The following is a 22813-nucleotide window of genomic DNA, read 5'->3' as shown; positions in this document are numbered from 1 at the left end:
GGGCTCCACATAGCACAGACACCTTTGAGAAAATACCTGAGAGCTGGTATAAAGGAAACAAGCACATTAGTGTGTCTATATTTGGAATTTAAGCAATTCATAGTTTTCACACTTAAGGACCATGCCCCTTCAGTAATATTTCTTGGTTATGACAGACATTCTTCTTAGAACTCTTTGCATGTTGCATTTTGCTCCATGAGCCTATTACTGCATGCTTCACTTTGGAAAGGATGGGCCGAATAAATGAGAGGAGTAAGGTTATTTAGAGCTTTATAAATCCATAAGCACACACTAGCCTATCAGTACCCTTCTAAGAAAGAAAAAAAAGGAATGAGAACTAGCCATCTCTCCTAAAAAAATGCTCTTTATTATTGTCCTTGTTAGTCAAGGACACTAATAAGCAGTTAAACGTACTTTGTTTTATCCAAATGCAGCGTGATTAATTCATTTGATTTGTAGTATTTATAAGCAAGCTATAAGAACTATTTGATAAACTGTCTGAGTTTATTTTTGTGTGTGTGATGTTTGGATACTAACAGTTTTTAAACCATTTCTCTCTCTCCTCCTTCTGTTCACAGGCTAGCTGATAAGAAAGCCTGTTGGTGAGGATGTGAAGAAAAAGGAACCCTAGTTCATTGTTGGTGGGAATACAGATTGGTGCAACCACTATGGAAAATATTGTGGAAGTTCCTAAAAAAATTAAATTGTCTTATGACTCAACAATTTCACTTCAGAGAATATCTCTGAAGAAACTTGAAACACTAATTTGAAAGAGTATGCATACCTCTGTGTTTATTGCAGCGTTATTCACAATAGTCAAGATAAGAACTATGTAATAAACTGTATGAGTCCATTTTTTGTGTGTGCAAAAAAGAATGATATCTCACCTTTTGTGACAGAATAGATGGACCTAGAGGGTATTATACTAAGTGAAATAAGTCAGACAGAGATAGACAAATACCATATGATTTCACTAGTATGCAGAATCTAAAGAGCAAAATAAACAAACAAAATAAAAACAGATTTCAGTCCAACTTAGCTACAAATCAGAAGTTCTCAAAGCCCCCTCATCAGTTTCAATTAGTCAATCTGGGAAGCGTGCTTAGAGGAAAATTATGAATATCATTTATTTCTTTAGTCACAAGACATCCCCAGAAGTGATGAAAGCCCAGGCAGAAAAACCACCAGTGTGTGTCAGCCATATGGACTATGCTGTGTTATTATCCATTAACAACATGGAATCAATATGTAACAGATTGTATAAATGTTTTTGTTTGTTTTAGTTGCCTACTCTGTGCCAACCACAGTGTGGGTGCTGGGCAATCAGAAATAAATGAGACTCAGTTGCTTCCCCACAGGCATGCTGCCTGGGGTGACCTGGAAAGAGAAAGGAGAGACTGAGTAGGTTGGCCAGGAGGTTTTTTTGGTTTATTTTCATTTTCATATTTGATTTAACCCATTATACCAAAAACATAGTTTTACCAATATACACAATTGAGATATTTTACAATCTTTTCTTATACGTCTTCAAAACCTGGTGTTTTACAAGTATAAGGACAGCACATCTCAGTTGGGATTAGCCACATTTCAAGAGCTCAATAGCCATGTGAACCTAAATTGTAGGGAAAGACATCGTTCTGCACCCTGTGTCCTGTGAATAGCGTCTCACTATCCAAATCTGACTCCACCCTTTTTAACCAAGGAATGGGTACAAATTGAATAGGAATATTTTGCTCCTTTCCCTAACTCTAAAATAACAATAGTTGTATACCCTGATGTTGAGAGTATTATGCAGGTGACAATGGAAGCGATATAACACAGAGCTCTGAATCTGGCACAATCCTGATTGAGAGCAGAATTCTGAATGAGAGTTCTAAAATCCCCTATGGAAAAAATAACATAAACTTCATAGGCCTCTGAGCTGTAACTTTGCTTATCGATGCCCTCCCATCTGGCTGTCTCAGCAGTCCTGCTGCCTTGATAATGAGGAAACAAGTTTCTCCATAATTCCCCCTCCATCCACCATATCCCTTGCCACTCACTGGTTTGTGCTGTCTCTCTGTTGAGTCATCACCTAGGACTTTGGTTCCACTGCTGTCTCCTGCCAGGTAATGAGAAACCTGAGGCTCTGTTCTCAGGACTGATGTGAAGACAGCCTCAGCTATGGATCTCCTGAAGCAGGTCTCAATTCTGGGAGGAAGAGCCACACACCTGACTCTTAACTGGGACTGGCACCCTGTATGGCCTTTTGTGCTCAATGCACAGAGCTCATAATTAATGAAACTGGTCCATTGTTTTCCTAACCTCGGAGGACTTCCTAATATTAACAAAGAGGAAATGGAGAATAGTGAATGTACTTAGGAGGGTCTGGGACTTCCCTCTTCTCAGGAGAAAGTGCATCTGTACACTTTGCTTCTGACTTCCAGTTTCAAAAATCTTAATATAGAATGCAGACTCTTATCAATTTATGACTTTTGAGTTTGACATCTGCAAAATCATTGTATTAATCCTGTAAATTAGGGACAATTAGGCCTTCCCTAACAAGAACCTATAACTATTTCCATTTTCTTTGTTAAATCTTCTGTCTTTAAAAGGAAAAGTCTATTTCCCTTTTTTAGGTTTTACTTTTAATAGACATACATATTGTATATTGGGGTTTACTATGTGCAAGGTGCTCTTTGCAGCAGTATGTATTTCTGACATATTTTTTCACTTCTTTTTTCTTTTTTCTTCTTGAACTTATTGGGGATGACATTGATTAATACAATTATATTGGTTTCAGATGTACTATTCTATAATATGTCACCTGTATATTGTATTGTGTGTTCAGCACCCAGAGTCAAGTAAGGGATTGTTTGCTTATTTAAATGACAGACCAAGTTCGGATTTTTCTTGCTCATTGATGTTTTGGGTACACTAAAACATACTGACTTCCTCTTAAATTAAGCAGGGTGCCCAACAAGAGTGCAATCATAGTTTTAACTAGGGCTGCAGTTCCCTCAAAGTTTGACTGGGTTGATCTATTTCCAAGCCACTCACTTTTGGAAGGAGGGAGTTCCTTGTGGCCTGTTGGCCAGAGGCCTTGCTCAGTCCTCTGCCTAATGGGCCTCTCACAGGGAAGCTCATGCATGGCTGTGGCTCCCATGAGGACAGGTAACAAGAGCCAAGAGCCAAGAATATAAAGCCTTTTTGTACCCTAATATCAGAAGTGACATCTCATCAGTTTTGCCATGTTGTGTTGATTGGAAGCAAGTCACTAGGCCCAACATACACTGAAGAGGATGGGTGTCCACAACAGCATGAATACAAAAGAGATGTCATTGGGAGCATATTGGAATCTGCCCACCATGCAGGCCTCACCCTCTATCAGGACATTGGTCTCTAAGCACCACAACACTGGAGAGATGGCTCTGCTTCCCAGATAGCCCACAATCCATCACACCACAATGCTCTCAGCACATGAGTAGAAATTGCCTCTGTTTTGGTGTTTCTCCAAACCCTACCATGTTCCCTCAGGAAAAACAATTCAAAAAAGCCAGCATGGTTTCTCTTCCATCACCAGGGTCCCTCACATCAAACTGCAGCCATTCTGTGCCCAGATTCAACAAATGTTTACAATGGCTTCTGATTTCTATCAGTGAGAAGAGCTTAACCTATTCCAGGATGAATTTTTCTTTAGCTTTGTGTCCACAGATGCTAAAATTTATATAGTGTGTTTGGGCCTATTTCGTTGTTGTTGTTTTTTTCCAATTGATAAAATGAGTATGGGAATGATGGTACTTTGCAACCTCCCACATCCTACTCATGCAGTCCTCCTGCCTCAGAGAACTCTGGATGAGGAATGTAGAGATCAGTCTGTCATTCACTGATAGGAAGAAAATGTGGCAAAACCAAGTTGGCAATGTAGGAGACACTAGCCTCCGTTGTCCCATCAAGATCAACAATCAGATCCATGAACAACAGCAGATCTGGGATAGCTCAAGGGTCCACTTATGGAACGTCATCAACACAGTGGAACAAAACACCTGAGAATAACCACACAAAATGAAGCAAAGAGCAGTGTCATAGTCCCTGCATCATGCCATCACCCAGGCCTTGCTACTCAGCAAAAACAGGCAACTCCAAGCTTGAAAGAGTTGTTAACCTGGTGGAAGAAGGGAGAGTAGAGTGAGCAACTAGTTTCCCAAGCCTTTTAGTGCCATATAGGAAAGACCTGTTTTATTTCACTCCACCCAGAGAATGGCAAAGCTTAGAAATAAAGTCACAGCTAAAAGCTAAGAAGAAGAGCAGAGATTGCCACAATGGGATGTAGGAATGGATTAAAAATGGACACAGAGACCAATCGTACAGAATCTAGGGCCAGAAATAAACCACTGCATGCACAGGCAACTAATATTTGACAAGGCAGATTCCGTTGTTTCTCAATCTAAGGAACTTCCAGGTGAAATATGAATCAGCCCTCTTGCAATGAAAGCAGGGAGAGTCCAAAGAAAGCTCACTACAGATCGGGAGGTGGCAGTTTTCTTAAATTAGGGAATTTATAGTAAGTCTTTTCTTGGGCGGCTTCAAGATAAGTAGATCGATATACCTGTCCAACAAATCTTAAAAGTTTATATACAATAAAGGCCTTAACTGTGTTCAGTGATGGATCACTTCTAGGTGGTCTCAACAAAACATAACTAGCTCGAGGTTATATCCTTGGGCCATCTTCTGGAGAAGGGTAGGCAAGTGAAATGAACATTCCAAGGAAGAGTCTCTGATTCCCTAGGTCCATCTCTTGGGTCCACAGGCAGACGCATCTTGATGAATTCCTCCAACTGCCCAAGTCATCAGTATTTATAAAACTCCCCAGAGGATTCCAATAAAATCCACAATTAAAAACCAGTGAACTGCATCCTCAGAAATTACCTGAATACATAGATTTGACAAATGCAAATGTGTATGGAAAATACCATAAAGCCATGGGGAAAGATGTATCATTTAAGTATTTACTAAGAGAATTGTACATTTCACCTGGATAACAGAGTCAATGGATACCAGAGTCAATGCATTTATTATGCAATTATTATGATGTATAAAGTATTCTAGGTTACTCTGCAATTCAATTAAAGGCAAATCAAAAGAAGTAAAGTTCATATGTGAAGCTTGGAAAGGAACATGAACCATGCGACTAAACACATGCTTGGTTTTACTAGATTTTTCAAAAACACTCCAAAGGGATTGCAGAGATATTAAGAGTAGACTGTTCTACTGTAGAACCTCCATAGGGCACTCTTAATGTCCCTGTTCCTCAGAGTGTAAATGAAAGGGTTCAGCATGGGGGGTGACTACAGTGTACATGACCGAGGCTACCTCATTTTTCCTGGGGGAAGGCAACAGTGCTGATCCAAGGTAACCTCCAATAGCTGTTCCATAAAATAAGCAAACAACTGACAGGTGAGAGCCACAGGTGGAGAAGGCTTTATAATTCCCACCTGTCGATGGATATCTCAGAATGGAGGAAACAATTTTATAGTAAGAGAAACATATCCCTGAGATAGGGAGAAAACCAGAGATGGCGCCAACGAACTACATGACTATGCTATTGGTGAAGGTGTCAGAGCAGGCAAGATGAAGGAGCTGAGAAGGATCACAGAAGAAATTAGAAATCTTTACATCTTTGAAGCAGGTAAGTTGTAACACAATTAAAGTATGCAGCTGGGAGTCCAAAAGGCTGATAAAAATGACATCAAAACTAAGAAGCAGCAGAGGCATGGGCTCATGATGGCTGAGTAGTACAGAGGGTAACAGATGGCCACAAACCAGTCATAGGCCATGACAGTCAAAAGCATGCCATCCATACATCCAAAAAGAATCAAAAAAGACATCTGTGTCAGGCAGCCCCCATAGGAGATGACTCTGCTGTGAGTCTGGATGCCCACAATCATCTTTGGAACAGTGGTAGAAATGAAACCGATGTCAGCCAAGGACAGGTTGCAGAGGAAAAAGTACATGGGTGTGTGGAGGTGGGAGTCAGAGCTGACAGTCAGGATGATGAGCATGTTCCCCAGCACGGCAACCAGGTACATGGACAGGAAGAGCCCCAAGAGCAGAGGCTGCAGTTCCAGGTCATCTGAGAGACCCAGGAGGAAGAATTCTGAGACACGTGTTAGATTTTGTGGTTCTATGTAGCCAGGGCACCTTTAGAAGAGGATTGGGAAAAGGATAATAAGTAAATGAGCACACAGCATTGTATGCATATTCTGTTTTCAAGCTATTCACCCCTGAGGTCATATACACATGTGTTTTACATTGTCCTCTAGGCAAGGGCATCCAGGGATTAAGATTAAGGATTCCAGTAAACACCCGGGGTTCTGAACACACACAGACTTGTTTGGAAAAGTCAAGGAATAATTAGGGACACCGCCTTCCACACTCCCCTAAATCTCCTTTAGGTCGGAATGCCAATAAACAGAGCAGGCAGCCTCCCACACACTTCCCTTTTATCAGAAGGTCCTCCTTACAACTTTCCAACCAAGTCTCTTGTGCTCCCCAACAAATTGGTACATGTGCAATTAATCTAACGCCTAAATGACAGTATTTCTTGTTCCAATACAAAAATCCTTTTCTATTAACCACATTCTTTTATTATAAGGGTATGCATTTGAAAGTATCCTTGAAGTCTGTTTTATAATAACCATTCCATGAGAGCTCCACATGAAATTTTCGTCTTCATAGCAATATTTTTCCATTTTGGATTTCAAAACTGGACTGGATAATGCATGACTATTTATAAAAAACCATAAAATCCACAATGTTTGTGACATTATGGCCCCTGTAAATCACTGACACATTTCCTAATTCACAGGTGAACTCACTGAACCAAAAGGGGATAAATCAGTTATTCTCCCTCCCTTTCCATTGGGGACCAAGTAGGTTTGAAAGAACCACTCCTTAGCTAACGTGGAGGTGACAGTGCCCTGGTGCGGGAATAAGGAAGTTGATTTTTTGAGTCCTGAATCTTTCATGCCCTCCATGTGGAGTGTGTGGAAATCTCAGAATCTCTGTGCTTGAGTTTCTTCTTAGAAATGGCCAGTCTAACATTCATCTCTAGACCACGTGTGGGACCTAAGGGAAGTTTGAAAGTCAAGAAAGGTTTGATCATTTTTTAACAAATGATTTCAATCATTATTAGGATAGTGTGCTTACTAATGAAATACCATTCAAAACAATGTAATGCCATTTTATGGCGGAAAGGGTGAAGCCCCTCCTGTCTCAATCAAGGCAAGTATGCTAATTATGTGTGTCTTCCTAAATGGCAGAGGAAAACTTTGGGGATCCCAAATGACCAAATGGCAGGAGTATAGGAAAGTGAAGAAGATGTGAGTTTTGGCATATTTAAGAATGCTATGGTAGGAGGAAAAGTGTAATAGTAAACTGAGCCAATTAGATACTCAATTCACTGTAGTGAAGCTGGTAGGCTATATAGTGTAGTGGTTAAATTAAATGAGTTATTGGATAGTTTCTCAGAAAGCTCAGACTTCTACCTCTGCAAATATGTATAGTATCTTTTAAGGAAAAATTGATATGTACAAAGATACCTAAGTATCCTATGTAATAAAAGCGTAGTGTTCAAATTACCCCCTCGACCGGGAATTCAACCAGGTGGTTGGGCTGCCCAGGGGAAGGGAAGGAGATCCTGGCCAGCAGTCAGCAGGTGCTAGGGACCCTACAAGTGCACGAATTTTGTGCACTTGGCCTCTATTATAGAATAAGACAATAGGAGATCAAGGACAGATTGTCCATGATTACAAAGAAGGAATGATGGTTACAAAGTGGAATACTAAGGACGCAGTTAACAGTGAAAGGAAAAATGTCCCTTTTGCTGAGGACATGGTCCTTTGCTATCCCTGAGTAATGAAAATGAAAACAGAGTTAAGTTCATTCATAATGAATTGGGAGACATAATAATCTACAGGCACAATTAGAATCACACAGCCACTGGAAATATCATACCACTATTTTAAATCTCAATTGTATGCCCCTGACCCAGACATAACATTACAATTACCTTTTGTTCCTGAGCTCACTTTAAATTCTTCCAATTGTATATCACACCATAACTTTATTGCCCATATTATGAGTTATCGGTGAGGGTTCAGTAAGGAGAAAGTAGCCACACTAGTCATTTTTAATGGAAATAGTTTAATATAGGTATGATTAAATAGTTTTTGAAAGATGTAAGGCACAAATGAAAGAAATATGGTAATACAGTGTCATAACTGCAGGTTTTAGTGACAACCACATGGGATAAGGGGCAAGGGAACTGGCTGGAAGAACCTTTCCTCTTATTGACAATTACTGGAAGAATCTAAAGAGAAGCCAGGTGGGAAATCAGAGGCCGCAACACAGCACAACAACTGAAAGTGTAAAAGGGTAAGTTTGGAGCAGAAAAACTATAGCTTAATATCAAGTACTGAGAGACAGCTGAGGAGTGTGGAGGGAGAAGATATGTAAAAAAAGATATTACCAGAGTGTGAGTGGAGGAAATCACATTGACTTTTACAAAGCAAGCTCTTTCATATCTGCTCCTTTTGTGCTCTGATCACTTTAAGATCTTCAGTATCTGATCATGAACAGTAAAGAACCCAAGACATACAAGTCCTTTTTTAATAAAAGGTCAGACAAAATTCAGTAGTTCTCGGCCAGGTCTCAATACACATTAGACCCACCTGGGATACTGTTAAAAAATATTATCCACTTTTCACTCTCCCATTCATTTCAATCTTAATGTATGATTATTGGACTCAGGCATGAAGATTTTTAAAGCTCATCAGATGCTTCCTAGATTGAAGATCAGTGACACAGATTCTGTCACACACCTGCAATAATAGATTTGATTAAAGCCAAAGTTTTATGAAAAATAGCATGGATACAAAAAAATAGCATGGACAGCGAAATGGTTGAGAATCATATATAACATACATATTAAAAAGAGTTGTGAATTTTTACAGGATGCCTGGGTCATAGGTAACAAATACAGAAAATTCCATATTGTAATAGGATTAAATTGTGGGTCGAGTTTGACATACATAGAATTCCAGAATACTCCCTTAATCCCATCAAAGATGTGCCCAAATAAATTATTTTTAGACATAATAGATCAAGAGTATTGAAATCCATAAGCTACAAAAATTGTCTGACCAAAAAAATATGTTTGCCAAGTACCAATTTTTGGTTTTGAGTCATTTCTAATCCACAGACAAAATTAATAATAAATAAATAAATAAATAAATAAATAAATAAATATATAAGAAAAAATCAACAATGGCCCATGTATTAAGACTAGGCTATTCTCAGTCATTGAAAGAAAAATACCACATGATCTCACTCATTTATGGATAATAAAGAACATTATAAACTGATGAACAAAAATATAGATAAAGAGACAGTAAAGCATCAAACAGACTCAAATTACAGGGGGAAGATTAGGGAGAGGTGGGGGAGATAAGAGATCAACCGAAGGACTTGTATGCATGCATATATGCATAACCAATGGACACAAAACTCTGGGGGGTGAGGGCATGTATGGTTGTGGGGTGGGGGGACAATGGTAAAATATGTACACATATAATACCTAAATAAAAAAAGGTGAAAAAAAAAAGACTAGACTATTCTGTTGAGGAATCACTGCAAGGCGCTCTTGATGTCCCTGTTCCTCAGACTGTAGATGAAAGGGTTCAGCATAGGGGTGACCACAGCATACACCCCAGAGGCCCCTGCAGCCTTCCTGGAAAAATGTGAGACAGCGGAACTGAGGTACACACCAAGGCCTGTCCCATAAAATAAACAAACAACTGACAGGTGAGAACCACAGGTGGAGAAGGCTTTATACTTTCCACCTGACGATGAGATCCTCAGAATGGAGGAAACAATTTTGTAGTAAGAGAAAAAGATACCTGAGACTGGAATGACACCAAAGATGGTCTCCAAAAAATAGAGTAATATTTTATTAGTAGAAGTATTGTTACAAGCAAGCTGGAGAAGTTGAGGAGGGTCACAGAAGAAATGAGGAATTTCCATGTTTGTGCAAAAGGAAAGCTGTGATATATTCAAGCAGTGCAGTTGGGAGTAGAAAAGGCTGATCAAAAAGGACAGCAGAAGCAGCAGGCTACAGACACGGGGGCTCATGATATCCAGGTAGTGCAGGGGATAACAGACAGCAACAAACCGATCGTAGGCCATCACAGTTAGGAGTGCACTGTCCAAACACCCAAAAAAATGTAAAGAAGACAACTGAGTCAGGCAGCCAGCATAGGAGATGACTCTGCTATGAGTTTGAATGTCCAAAAGCACCTTTGGGACGGTTGTAGAAGACAAGCCAATGTCAGCCATGGACAGGTTGGAGAGGAAGAAGTACATGGGGGTGTGCAGACGGGAGTCAGAGCCGATGGCCAGGATGATGAGCAGATTCCCCAGCAGAGTGACCAGGTACATGGCCAGGAACAGGCTGAACGTTAGAGGCTGCAGTTCCGGATCATCTGAGAAGCCCAGAAGGAGGAATTCCAATGCACCTGTTAGATTCTGGGGCTCCACTTAGCACAGACAGTTCCTGAGCTCACTTTAAATTCTTCCAATTGTATATCTCACCATAGTTCTATTCCCCATAATATGACTTATCACTGAGGGTTCAGTAAGGAAACAGTAGCCACACTAGTCATTTTTAATGGAGGTAGTTTAATATAGGTATGATTAAATAGTTTTTGAAAGATGTAAAGCATAAATGGAAAAAATATGGTTACAGTGTCATAACTTCAGAATGTAGTGACAACCACATAGGATAAGGGGCAAGGGAAATGGTTGGAAGAACCTTTCCTGATATTGCCAATTACTAGAAGAATCTAAAGAGAAGCCAGGTGGGAAATCAGAGGCCATATCACAGGGTAACAACTGAAAGTGTAGAAGGGTAAGTTTGGAGCAGAAAAACTATAGCTTAATATCAAGTAGAGAGAGACAGCAGTGGAGTGTAGAGGGAGAAGATATGTAAAAAAGATATTACCCAGAGTGTGAGTAGGTGAAATCATATTGATTGTTACTAACACAAGCTCTTTCATAGCTGCTCTTTTTGAGCTCTGATCACTTTAAGATCTTCATTATCTGATCATGAACAGTAACGAACCCAAGACATACAACTAACTTTTTAATAAAAGGTCAGACAAAATTCAATAGTTCTCGCCAATTCTAAGTATATATTAGACCCACCAGGGGTAGTGTTAAAAAACATTTTACTCTTTTCACTCTCCAATTCAGTTAAATCTTAATGTACAGTTATTGAACTCAGGCATGAAGATTTTTAAAGCTCATCAGATGCTTCCTAGGTTGAAGATCAGTGCCACACATTCTCTCACACACCTGCACTAATGGATTTGATTAAACCCAAAGTTTTATGAAAAATAGCATAGACACAAAAAATAGCATGGACAGCGAAATGGTTGAGAATCATATATAAACATTAAAGTACACATTAAAAAAGACTTGTGAATTTCTACATGATGCGTGGGTCATAGGTAACAAATACAGAATATTCCATATTGTAATAGAACTTCAATTGTGCTGTTATTTTGACATACATAGGATCCCCCAATACTCCTTTAATCACACCAAGGATGTGCCCAAATAAACTATTTTTAGATATATTTGATCAAGAGGAATGAAAACCATAAGCTAAAAAAAATTGTCTGACCAAAAAGTGTCTTTGCCAACTCCCATTGTTTGCATATGAATCATTTCTAATAAACAGATAAAATTAATATTAAAATAAAATAAATAAGAAAAAAATCTCCAATGGCCCATGTGTTAAGACTAGGCTATTCTGTTGAGGAATTGCTGCAAGGCCCTCTTGATGTCCCTGTTCCTCAGACTGTAGATGAAAGGGTTCAGCATAGGGGTGACCACAGCATACACCACAGAGGCCCCTGCAGCCTTCCTGGAAAAAAGTGAGACAGTGGAACTGAGGTACACACCAAGGCCTGTCCCATAAAATAAACAAACAACTGACAGGTGAGAACCACAGGTGGAGAAGGCTTTATACTTTCCACCTGACGATGAGATCCTCAGAATGGAGGAAACAATTTTGTAGTAAGAGAAAAAGATACCTGAGACTGGAATGACACCAAAGATGGTCTCCAAAAAATAGAGTAATATTTTATTAGTAGAAGTATTGTTACAAGCAAGCTTGAGGAGTTGAGGAGGGTCACAGAAGAAATGAGGAATTTCCATGTTTGAGCAAAAGGAAAGCTCTAATATCATCAAGCAGTGCAGTTGGGAGTCCAAAAGGCTGATCAAAAAGGACAGCAGAAGCAGCAGGCTACAGACACGGGGGTTCATGATATCCAGGTAGTGCAGGGGATAACAGACAGCAACAAACCGATCGTAGGCCATCACAGTTAGGAGTGTACTGTCCAAACATCCAAAAAAATGTAAAGAAGACAACTGAGTCAGGCAGCCAGCATAGGAGATGACTCTGCTATGAGTTTGAATGTCCAAAAGCACCTTTGGGACGGTGGTAGAGGACAAGCCAATGTCAGCCATGGACAGGTTGGAGAGGAAGAAGTACATGGGGGTGTGCAGACGGGAGTCAGAGCCGATGGCCAGGATGATGAGCAGATTCCCCAGCAGAGTGACCAGGTACATGGCCAGGAACAGGCTGAACGTTAGAGGCTGCAGTTCCGGATCATCTGAGAAGCCCAGAAGGAGGAATTCCAATGCACCTGTTAGATTCTGGGGCTCCACATAGCACAGACACCTTTTAGAAAATAGATAAGAGTTGGTATAAAGGAAACAAGCACATTAGTGTGTCTATATTTGGAATTTAAGCAATTCATAGTTTTCACACTTAAGGACCATGCCCCTTCAGTAATATTTCTTGGTTATGACAAACATTCTTCTTAGAAATCTTTGCATATTGCGTTTTGCTCCATGAACCTATTACTGCATGCTTCACTTTGGAAACAATGGTCTGAATAAATGCGAGGAGTAAGGTTATTTAGAACTTTATAAATCCATAAACACACACTCGCCTATCAGTACCCTGCTAAGAAGGAAAAAAAAAGGAATGAGAACTATCCATCTCTCCTAACAAAATGCTCTTTATGTTGTCCTTATTAGTTCAAGGACACTAATAAGCAGTTAAATGTACTTTATTTTATCCAAATGCAGCTTGATTAATTCGTTTGATTTGTAGTATTTATAAGCACGCTACAAGAACTATGTAATAAACTGTCTGAGCCCATATTTTGTGTGTAAAAAAGAATGATATCTCACCTTTTGTGACAGAGTAGATGAACCTAGAGGGTATTATACTAAGTGAAATAAGTCAGACAGAGATAGACAAATATATTTTACTTGTATCCAGAATCTAAAGAGCAAAGTAAACAAACACAATAAAAACAAACTTCAGACCAACTTAGGTACAAATCAGAAGTTCTCAAAGCCTTCTCATCAGTTTCAATTAGTCATTCTGGGAAGGGTGCTTGGAGGAAAATGATGAATCTCATTCATTTCTTTAGTCACACGCTATCCCTGGAAGTGATGAAATCCAGTCAGCAAAACCGCCAGTGTGTGTCAGCCATATGGAATATGCTGTGTTATTATACACTAACAACATGTAATCAGTATTTCACAGAGTGTGTATATGTTTTTGTTTGTTTTAGTTGCCTACTCTGTGCCAATCACAGTGTGGGTGCTGGGCAATCAGAAATAAATGAGACTCAGTTGCTTCCCCACAGTTATGCTACCTGGGGTGATCTGGAAAGAGAAAGGATAGACGGAGTAGTTTGGCCAGGAGGTTTTTTTCAGTTTATTTTCATTTTCATATTTGATTTAACCCATTATACCAAAAATATAGTTTTACCAATATACACAATTGAGGTATGTTACAATCTTTTCTTATACGTCCTCAAAATCTGGTGCTTTACTACAATAAGGACAGCACATCTCAGTTGGGACTAGCCACATTTCAAGAGCTCAATAGCCATGTGAACCTAAATTGTAGGGAAAGACATCGTTCTGCACCTAGTGTCCTGTGAATAGCATTCCACTGCTCAGATTCAAATCTGACTCCACCCTTTTTACCCAAGGACGTGGGTACAAATTGAATAGGAATATTTTGCTCCTTTCCTCAACTCTAAAATAGCAATAGTGGTATACCCGGATGTTGAGGGTATTATGTAGGTGAACATGGAAGCTACATAACACAGAGCTCTGAATCTGGCACAATTCTGAATGAGAAAATTCCCAATGGAAAAAATAACATAAACTTCATAGGCCTCTGAGCTGTAACTCTGCTTATCGATGCCCTCCCATCTGGCTATCTCAGCAGTCCTGCTGCCTTGATAATGAGGAAACAAGTTTCTCCATAATTCCCCCTTCAGCCACCGTATCCCTTGCCACTCACTGGTTTGTGCTGTCTCTCTGATGAGTCATGACCTAGGAGTTTGGATCCACTGCAGTCTCCTGCCTGGTAATGAGAAGGCTGAGGCTCTGTTCTCAGGACTGGTGTGAAGACAGACTCAGTCATGGATCTCCTGAAGCAGGTCTCAATTCTGGGAGGAAGAGCCACACACCTGACTCTTAACTGGGACTGGCAGCCTGTATGGCCTTGAGCGTTCAATGCACAGAGCTCATAATTAGTGAAGCTGGTCCATATTTAACTAATCTCTGAGGACTTCCTAATATTAACAAAGAGGAAATGTAGAATAGTGAATGTACTTAGGAGAGTCTGCGACTTTCCCCTTCTCAGAAGAAAGTGCATCTGTACACTTTGCTTCTAACTTCCAGTTTCAAGAATCTTAACATAGAATGCAGACTCTTTTCAAGTTGACTTTTTGAGTTTGACATCTGCAAAATCATTGTATTAATCATGTACATTATGTACAATTAGGCCTTTTCTAACAAGAACCTATAACTATTTCCATTAAGACTTTTGTCTTTAAAGGGAAAAGTCTATTTCTCTTTTTTAGGTTTTACTTATAATAGATATAAGTATTGTATATTGAGGATTTACTGTGTGCAAGGTGCTGTTTGCAGCACAATACATTTCTGATTTCTTTTTTCTTTTTTTTTCACTTGAACTTATTGGGGATGACATTGATTAACACAATTACATAGGTTACAGATGTACTATTCTATAATATGTCAGTTGTATATTGTAATGTGTGTTCATCACCCCAAGTCAAGTAAGGGATTTTTTGCTTATTTAAATGACAGTCCAAGTTCTGATATTTCTCAATCATTGATGTTTTGGATACACTAAAAACCTACTGACTTTTTCTTAAATCAAGGAGGGTACCCAACAAGAGTGCCATCAAAGTATTAACTAGGGCTGCAGGCCCCTCAAAGTTTGACTGGGGTTGACCTATTCCAAGCCACTCACTTTTGGAAGGAGGGAGTTCCTTGTGGCCTGTTGGCCAGAGGCCTTGCTCAGTCGTCTGCCTAATGGGCCTCTCACAGGGAAGCTCATGCATGGCTGTGGCTCCCATGAGAACAGGTAACAAGAGACAAGGGCCAGGAATATGAAGCCTTTTTGTACCCTAATATCAGAAGTGACATCTCATCAGTTTTGCCATGTTGTGTTGGTTGGAAGCAAGTCATTAGGCCCAAGACACACTCAACAGGATCAGTCTCCACAACAGCGTGAATACAGGAAAAGATGTCATTGGGAGCATATTGGAATCTGCCCACCATGCAGGCCTCACCCTCTATCAGGACATTGGTCTCTAAGCACCACAACACTGGAGAGATGGCTCTGCTTCCCGGATAGCCCACAACCCATCACACCAAAATGCTCTCAGCAAAATTACCTGCAGATAAACTATCACATGAGTATAAATTGCCTCTGTTTTGGTGTTTCTCCAAACCCTACCATGTTCGCTCAGGACACACAGTCCAAAAAAGCCAGCATGGTTTACCTTCCATCACCGGGGTCCCTCACATCAAATTGCAGCCATTCTGTGCCCAGATTCAACAAATGTTTCCAATGGCTTCTGATTTCTGTCATTGAGAAGAGCTTAACCTATTCCAGGATGAATTTTTCTTTAGCTTTGTGTCCACAGATGCTAAAATTTATATAGTGTGTTTGGGGCCTATTTCGTTGTTGTTGTTTTTTTCCAATTGATAACATGAGTATGGGAATGATGGTACTTTGCAACCTCCCACATTCTACTCTAGCAGTCCTCCTGCCTCAGAGAACTCTGGATGAGGAATGTAGAGATAGGTCTCTCATTCACTGATAGGAAGAAAATGTGGCAAAAACAAGTTGGCAATGTAGGAGACACCAGCCTCTGTTGCCCCACGAAGATCAACAATTAGATCCATGAACAAAGGCAGATCTGGGAAAGCTCAAGAGTTTATCCTCAGGGATAGCAGGAAAACAGGGACTTTCTGATGCATATACCACAAAAAAAGGAGATAGATATGTAGCCACTACAGTAGAATTCATATCCATAATGGCCAATTATTTACTACTAGAGGCCCCGTGCAGGATATTGGTGCACTTGGTTGGGTGTCCCTCAGCCCAGCCTGCACCCACTCCAATCTGGGACCCCTCAGGGGATGTCCACCTATATATTGTATTGGTTCATGTTTTCCTAATCTCGGAGGACTTCCTAATATTAACATAATTAGAAGATTTGTGCAATGAGCCCCTAAGATGATAACATCCTCTATAATAAAGAGGTAATATGCAAACTGACCATCATGCCCTTGCACACAATATGGCCGCCCCGATGTGGTCACAAGATGGCTGCCCCCATGTTGTCACAAGATGGCTACATCCCCAGGGATCAGGCCTAAACTGGCAGTTGGATATCCCTCTCACAATCCGGGACTGGTGGCTCCTAATTGCTTCTACCTGCCTGCCTGATCACCCCCTAACCACTCCTACGCCAGCCGGATCGATGCCTAACTTCTCCCCTGCTGGCCTGATTGCCCCCAAGTGCCCTTCCCTGCCAGCTTGATCACTCCCAACTGCCCTCCCCTGATGACCCAGTCGCCCCCAACTGCCCTCCCATGCTGGCCTGGTCGCCCCCAACTGAATACCCCTGCTGGCCTAGTTGCTCTAACTGCCATCCCCTTTAGGCCTGGTTGCCCCCAACTGCCCTCCCCTGCCAGACTGTTTGCCCCTTACTGTCCTCCCTTGCTGGCCTACTGCCCTCCCCTGCACCCTCAACTGCCCTCCTCTGCCAGCCATCTTGTGGTAGCCATCTTGTGATGACATGGGTGTAGCCATCTTGTGACAACATGGGGGCGGCCATATTGTGACCACATGGGGGCGGCCATATTGTGTGCAAGGGCATGATGGTCAGTTTGCATATTACCTCTTTATTACAGAGGATGTTATCATCTTAGGGGCTCATTGCACAAATCTCCTAATTAGCCAATTGGTCCATGTGGTCCTAATCTCTGGATATTTGCTAGTATCAATGGAAGGGAAAAAAGGAAAAAAGTGAAGGTCCCTGGAAGATCTTGGTGCTTTCTCTCCTGAGAAGGAAGGTCACCTCTACTTCTTGCTTCTTACTTTGAGTTTGAGGTTCTTAACATAAAACTCAGACTTCTATTTTTTTTTTTTTAATTTAACCACTTACTGTGTGATTTTGGTATCTGTAAATTGCATTGTATTAATCACAAAATCTATACAGAGTCAGTTCTTCTATACCAAGAATGTGATACTCTTTTCATTTTATCAATTAATATTTGTCTCTAAGGATAACTTCTTATTTTCATTGCCTTAGTTGTTGGTTGGCATTTTGTATTTTGGAGATTGACAGGTGTTTTGGTTTTTCTTTAGGGAGTGTTTATTTTGTTTTTTGTTTGTTTGTTTTTGCCAGTTTGAATGAGTCTTCAGTTCTAAGTTTTTCTTTAATTGAATCATATTAATATATTAAAATACTATTGATTTTTATATATTTACTAGAGGCCAGGTGCACTAAATTTGTGTACTTGAATGGGGGGGGGGGGGAGCCCTCTTGCAGTCCGGGGACCCATGGGGGATGTCCAACTGACAGCTTAGGCCCAATCGCCAGACACCCTTAGAGCTGCTGCAGAGGCAGAAGAGGCTTCCATCACCACCATTGCGATCGCCAACCATGAGCCTGGCGTCTGGCTGAGCGGTGCTCCTTCGGTGGAATCGCACTGGCCACCAGGGGACAACTCCTGCATTAAATATGCCCCCTGGTGGTCAGTGCACATCAAAGCAACCCGTCCGTTCTGCCATTTGGTCAATTTGCATATTAGCCTTTTATTATATAGGATAAGTTGCCAATAGACAACCCCAGTCCCTTGCCACATGAGCTTCTCCAGTGGGAAGCTGACAACATGGTAGCTATCTTCCATCAGAGTGAGCTGGTAAGAGAGTAAAATAGGCCTGGTAGTTGAAAGCCTGAGTCTATTTTTTACACATTAATGTTGGAGTGACAGCCAAATAATTTTTGATATTTTATTTATTTCATGTAATTCACAAGGTCCAGCCCAGATGGAAATGGGTATATACAAAGGGCATGAATACAGAAGGCAGAGGATACTGGAAATATATAAAAGCCACCCACCACAAGGCCTCAATTTCTGACAGAAATTGGCATTCTGAGCACATGACACTAGAGCTGTTTCTCTGCTTTCCAGCACAGTATCCAGCCCTTCACATCACCATCTCCTCAAAACAAACAAAAACTAGCACACACAAGATATTGCTCTGCTTTAGTTATTTCTGCAGGTCCCACATTGCTGTTTCTTGCCATGCCATGAAAAGAAGTCTCCCTGGTTTCTCTTATACCTACACAGTACTTTCCCATTTGCCAGGACTATTTCAACAGCCATTTCAGGACTAATTCAACAGGTGTTCCTAGAGGCCTCCGATTTCTCTTCCACTAGAAAGGACTAATCTACCTCCAAATATATTTTCTTTTATAATCTTTGCATTTTAACTCTTGAAGTCTTTTAAAATGTGATTCTGCCTTACATGGTGAGTGAAAGTGGGATGTATGGTAATCATAATTGGTGACAACCCCTAACCTTTGCAGTCCTCCTGGCTCAGACTTCTCTGTCTGAGGAGCTCAGAGAGTGATTTAACTGATATGAAGAAAACTTAAATAGTTGCCAAGTTAAGCTGGATATGTGATAAAGTATGGTAATTATGTGTGTGTTCCTAAATGGCAGAGGAAAACTTTGGGGATCCCAAATGACCAAATGGCAGGAGTAGAGGAAAGTGAAGAAGGAGATGTGAGTGTGGGCACATTTTAGAATGCTATGGTAGGAGGAAAAGTGTAATAGTAAACTGAGTCAATTAGATACTCAATACACTGTAGTGAAGCTGGTAGGCTATATAGTGTAGTGGTTAAATTAAAGGAGTTATTGGATAGTTTCTCAGAAAGCTCAGACTTCTACCTCTGCAAAGATGTATAGTATCTTTTAAGAAACAATTGATATGTACAAAGATACCTAAGTATCCTATGTAATAAAAGCGTAGTATTCAAATTACCCGCTCGACCGGGAATTCAACCAGGTGGTGGGGCTGCCCAGGGGAAGGGAGGGAAGTCCTGGCCAGCAGCCGGCAACTGCTGTGGACCCTACCAGTGCATGAATTTTGTGCAATTTTCCTCTAGTATAGAATAAGACAAAAGGAGATCAAGGACAGATTGTCCATGATTACAGAGAAGGAATAATGGTTTCAAAGTGGAATACTAAGGACTCAGTTAACAGTGAAGGGAAAAATGTCCCCTCTTCTGAGGACATAGTCCTTTGCTATCCCTGAGTAATGAAAATGAAAACATGAATTTAGTTCATTCATAATGACTTGGGAGACTTAACAATCTACAGGCACAATTAGAATCACACAGCCACTGGAAATATCATACCACTATTTTAAATCTCAATTGTATGCCCCTGACCCAGACATAACATTACAATTACCTTTTCTTCCTGAGCTCACTTTAAATTCTTTCAATTGTATATCTCACCATAGCTCTATTCCCCATATTATGAGTTATCGGTGAGGGTTCAGTAAGGAGACAGTAGCCACACGAGTCATTTTTAATGGAGATAGTTTAATATAGGTATGATTAAATAGTTTTTGAAAGATGTAAGGCATAAATGAAAAACAATATATGGTAATACAGTGTCATAACTGCAGATATAGTGACGACCACAAAGGATAAGGGGCAAGCGAAATTCCTGGAAGAACCTTTCCTCTTATTGACAATTACTGGAAGAATCTAAAGTAAAGCCAGGTGGGAAATCAGAGGCCGCAACACAGCACAACAACTGAAAGTTAAAAGCGTAAGTTTGGAGCAGAAAAACTATAGCTTAATATCAAGTACAGAGACATCTGTGGAGTGTGGAGGGAGAAGATATATAAAAAAAGATATTACCCAGAGTGTGAGTGGAGGAAATCACATTGACTGTTACCAAGGCAAGCTTTCATATCTGCTCCTTTGGAGCTCTGATCACTTTAAGATCTTAAGTATCTGATAATGAACTGTAAAGAACCCAAGACATACAAGTCTTTCTTTAATAAAAAGTCAGACAAAATTCAGTAGTTCCCAGCCTTGTCTAAATACATATTAGACCCACTTGGGATACTGTTAAAAATATTATACTCTTTTCCTCTCTAATTCAGTTAAAGCTTTATGTATGGTTAATGGACTCAGGCATGAAGATTTTTAAAGTTCATCAGATGCTTCCTAGATTGAAGATCAGTGACACACATTCTCTCATACACCTGCACTAATAGATTTGATTAAAGCCAAAATTTTATGAAAAATAGCATGGACACAAAAAATAGCATAGACAGTGAAATGATTGAGAATCATATATAACATACACATTAAAAAAGAGTTGCGAATTTCTAAAGAAAGCCTGAGTCATAGGTAACAAATACAGAAAATTCCATATTGTAATAGAATTCAATTGGGTGGTGATTTTGACATACATAGGATCCCAGAATACTCCCTTAATCCCATCAGTGATGTGTCAAAATAAACTATTTTTAGACATGATAGATCAAGTGGAATGAAAACCGTAAGCTGCAAAAATTGTCTGACCAAAAAGGTATGTTTGCAAACTACCTTTGTTTGGTTTTGAGTCATTTTTAATGCACAGAAAAAATTAATTATAAATAAATGAATAAGAAAAAAATCTCCAAGGCCCAGGTATTGAGACTAGGCTATTCTGTTGAGGAATCGCTGCAAGGCCCTCTTGATGTCCCTGTTCCTCAGACTGTAGATGAAAGGGTTCAGCATAGGGGTGACCACAGCATACACCCCAGAGGCCCCTGCAGCCTTCCTGGAAAAATGTGAGACAGCGGAACTGAGGTACACACCAAGGCCTGTCCCATAAAATAAACAAACAACTGACAGGTGAGAACCACAGGTGGAGAAGGCTTTATACTTTCCACCTGATGATGAGATCCTCAGAATGGAGGAAACAATTTGGTAGTAAGAGAAAAAGATACCTGAGACTGGAATGCCAGCAAAGATCGCTACTATAAAATAGAGTAATATTTTACTAGTAGAGGTATCATTACAAGCAAGCTCGAGGAGTTGAGGAGGGTCACAGAAGAAATGAGGAATTTCCATGTTTGTGCAAAAGGAAAGCTGTGATATATTCAAGCAGTGCAGTTGGGAGTAGAAAAGGCTAATCAAAAAGGACAGCAGAAGCAGCAGGCTACAGACACGGGGGCTCATGATATCCAGGTAGTGCAGGGGATAACAGACAGCAACAAACCGATCGTAGGCCATCACAGTTAGGAGTGCACTGTCCAAACACCCAAAAAAATTTAAAGAAGACAACTGAGTCAGGCAGCCAGCATAGGAGATGACTCTGCTATGAGTTTGAATGTCCAAAAGCACCTTTGGGACGGTCGTAGAAGAAAAGCCAATGTCAGCCATGGACAGGTTGGAGAGGAAGAAGTACATGGGGGTGTGCAGACGGGAGTCAGAGCCGATGGCCAGGATGATGAGCAGATTCCCCAGCAGAGTGACCAGGTACATGGCCAGGAACAGGCTGAACGTTAGAGGCTGCAGTTCCGGATCATCTGAGAAGCCCAGAAGGAGGAATTCCAATGCACCTGTTAGATTCTGGGGCTCCACATAGCACAGACATCTTTGAGAAAATACCTGAGAGCTGGTATAAAGGAAACAAGCACATTAGTGTGTCTGTATTTGGATTTAAGCAATTCATTGTTTTCACACTTAAGGACCATGCCCCTTTAGTAATATTTCTTGGTTATGACAAACATTCTTCTTAGAACTCTTTGCATATTGCATTTTTCTCCATGAGCCTATTACTGCATGCTACACTTTGGAAAGGATGGGCCAAATACATGAGAGGAGTAAGGTTATTTAGGTGTTTATAAATCCATAAGCACACACAAGCTTATCAATACCCTCCTAAGAAAGAAAAAACGAATGAGAACTATTCATCTTTCCCAACAAAATGCTCTTTATTATTGTCCTTATTAGTTCAAGGACACTAATAAGCAGTTAAATGTACTTTATTTTCTCTAAATGAGTTGTGATTAATTCCTTTGATTTGTAGTATTTATAAGCACCCTATAAGAACTATGTAATAAGCTGTCTGAGTCCATTTTTGTGTGTGTGATGTTTGGCTACTAACAGTTTGTAAACCATTTGTCTGTCTTCTCTTTCTGTTCACAGGCTAGCTGATAAGAAAGCCTGTTGGTGAGGATGTGGAGAAAAAGGAACCCTAGTTCATTATTGGTGGGGATACAGATTGGTGCAACCACTATGGAAAATATTGTGGAAGTTCCAAAAAAAAATTAAAT

At 40.3% G+C, this 22813-nt stretch overlaps 2 protein-coding genes and 1 pseudogene across 3 annotated transcripts; all 3 read right to left on the bottom strand.

The window, feature by feature from the left end:
• Positions 1-5231: 5231 nt before the first annotated feature.
• On the bottom strand, positions 5232-10476 carry LOC307100595 (olfactory receptor 7E24-like; annotated as a pseudogene). Its single transcript has 2 exons — positions 9671-10476; positions 5232-6180 (listed from the first exon to the last, which is right to left on the bottom strand). The product of its transcript is annotated as an olfactory receptor 7E24-like (transcript).
• Positions 10477-11841: 1365 nt separating this feature from the next.
• Positions 11842-12762, bottom strand: LOC307098939 (olfactory receptor 7E178-like; the record flags this gene model as incomplete). Its single annotated transcript, XM_079770075.1, has 1 exon — positions 11842-12762. Exon 1 carries the CDS (start codon positions 12670-12672, stop codon positions 11842-11844), a length of 831 nt encoding a protein of 276 aa, XP_079626201.1. The 5' UTR covers positions 12673-12762.
• An 8426-nt stretch (positions 12763-21188) lies between these two features.
• LOC307098935 (olfactory receptor 7E178-like) lies at positions 21189-22109 on the bottom strand (the record flags this gene model as incomplete). Its single annotated transcript, XM_079770071.1, has 1 exon — positions 21189-22109. The coding sequence occupies exon 1, from the start codon at positions 22017-22019 to the stop codon at positions 21189-21191; it is 831 nt and encodes a 276-aa protein (XP_079626197.1). The 5' UTR covers positions 22020-22109.
• Between the last annotated feature and the right edge of the window lie 704 nt (positions 22110-22813).

The sequence above is a fragment of the Cnephaeus nilssonii genome (genome assembly GCF_951640355.1).
Source record: "Cnephaeus nilssonii genome assembly, chromosome: 5".
NCBI lineage: Eukaryota > Metazoa > Chordata > Mammalia > Chiroptera > Vespertilionidae > Cnephaeus > Cnephaeus nilssonii.
Note: the sequence above shows the minus strand (reverse complement) of the source record. Positions and strands in the feature narration are given on the sequence as shown.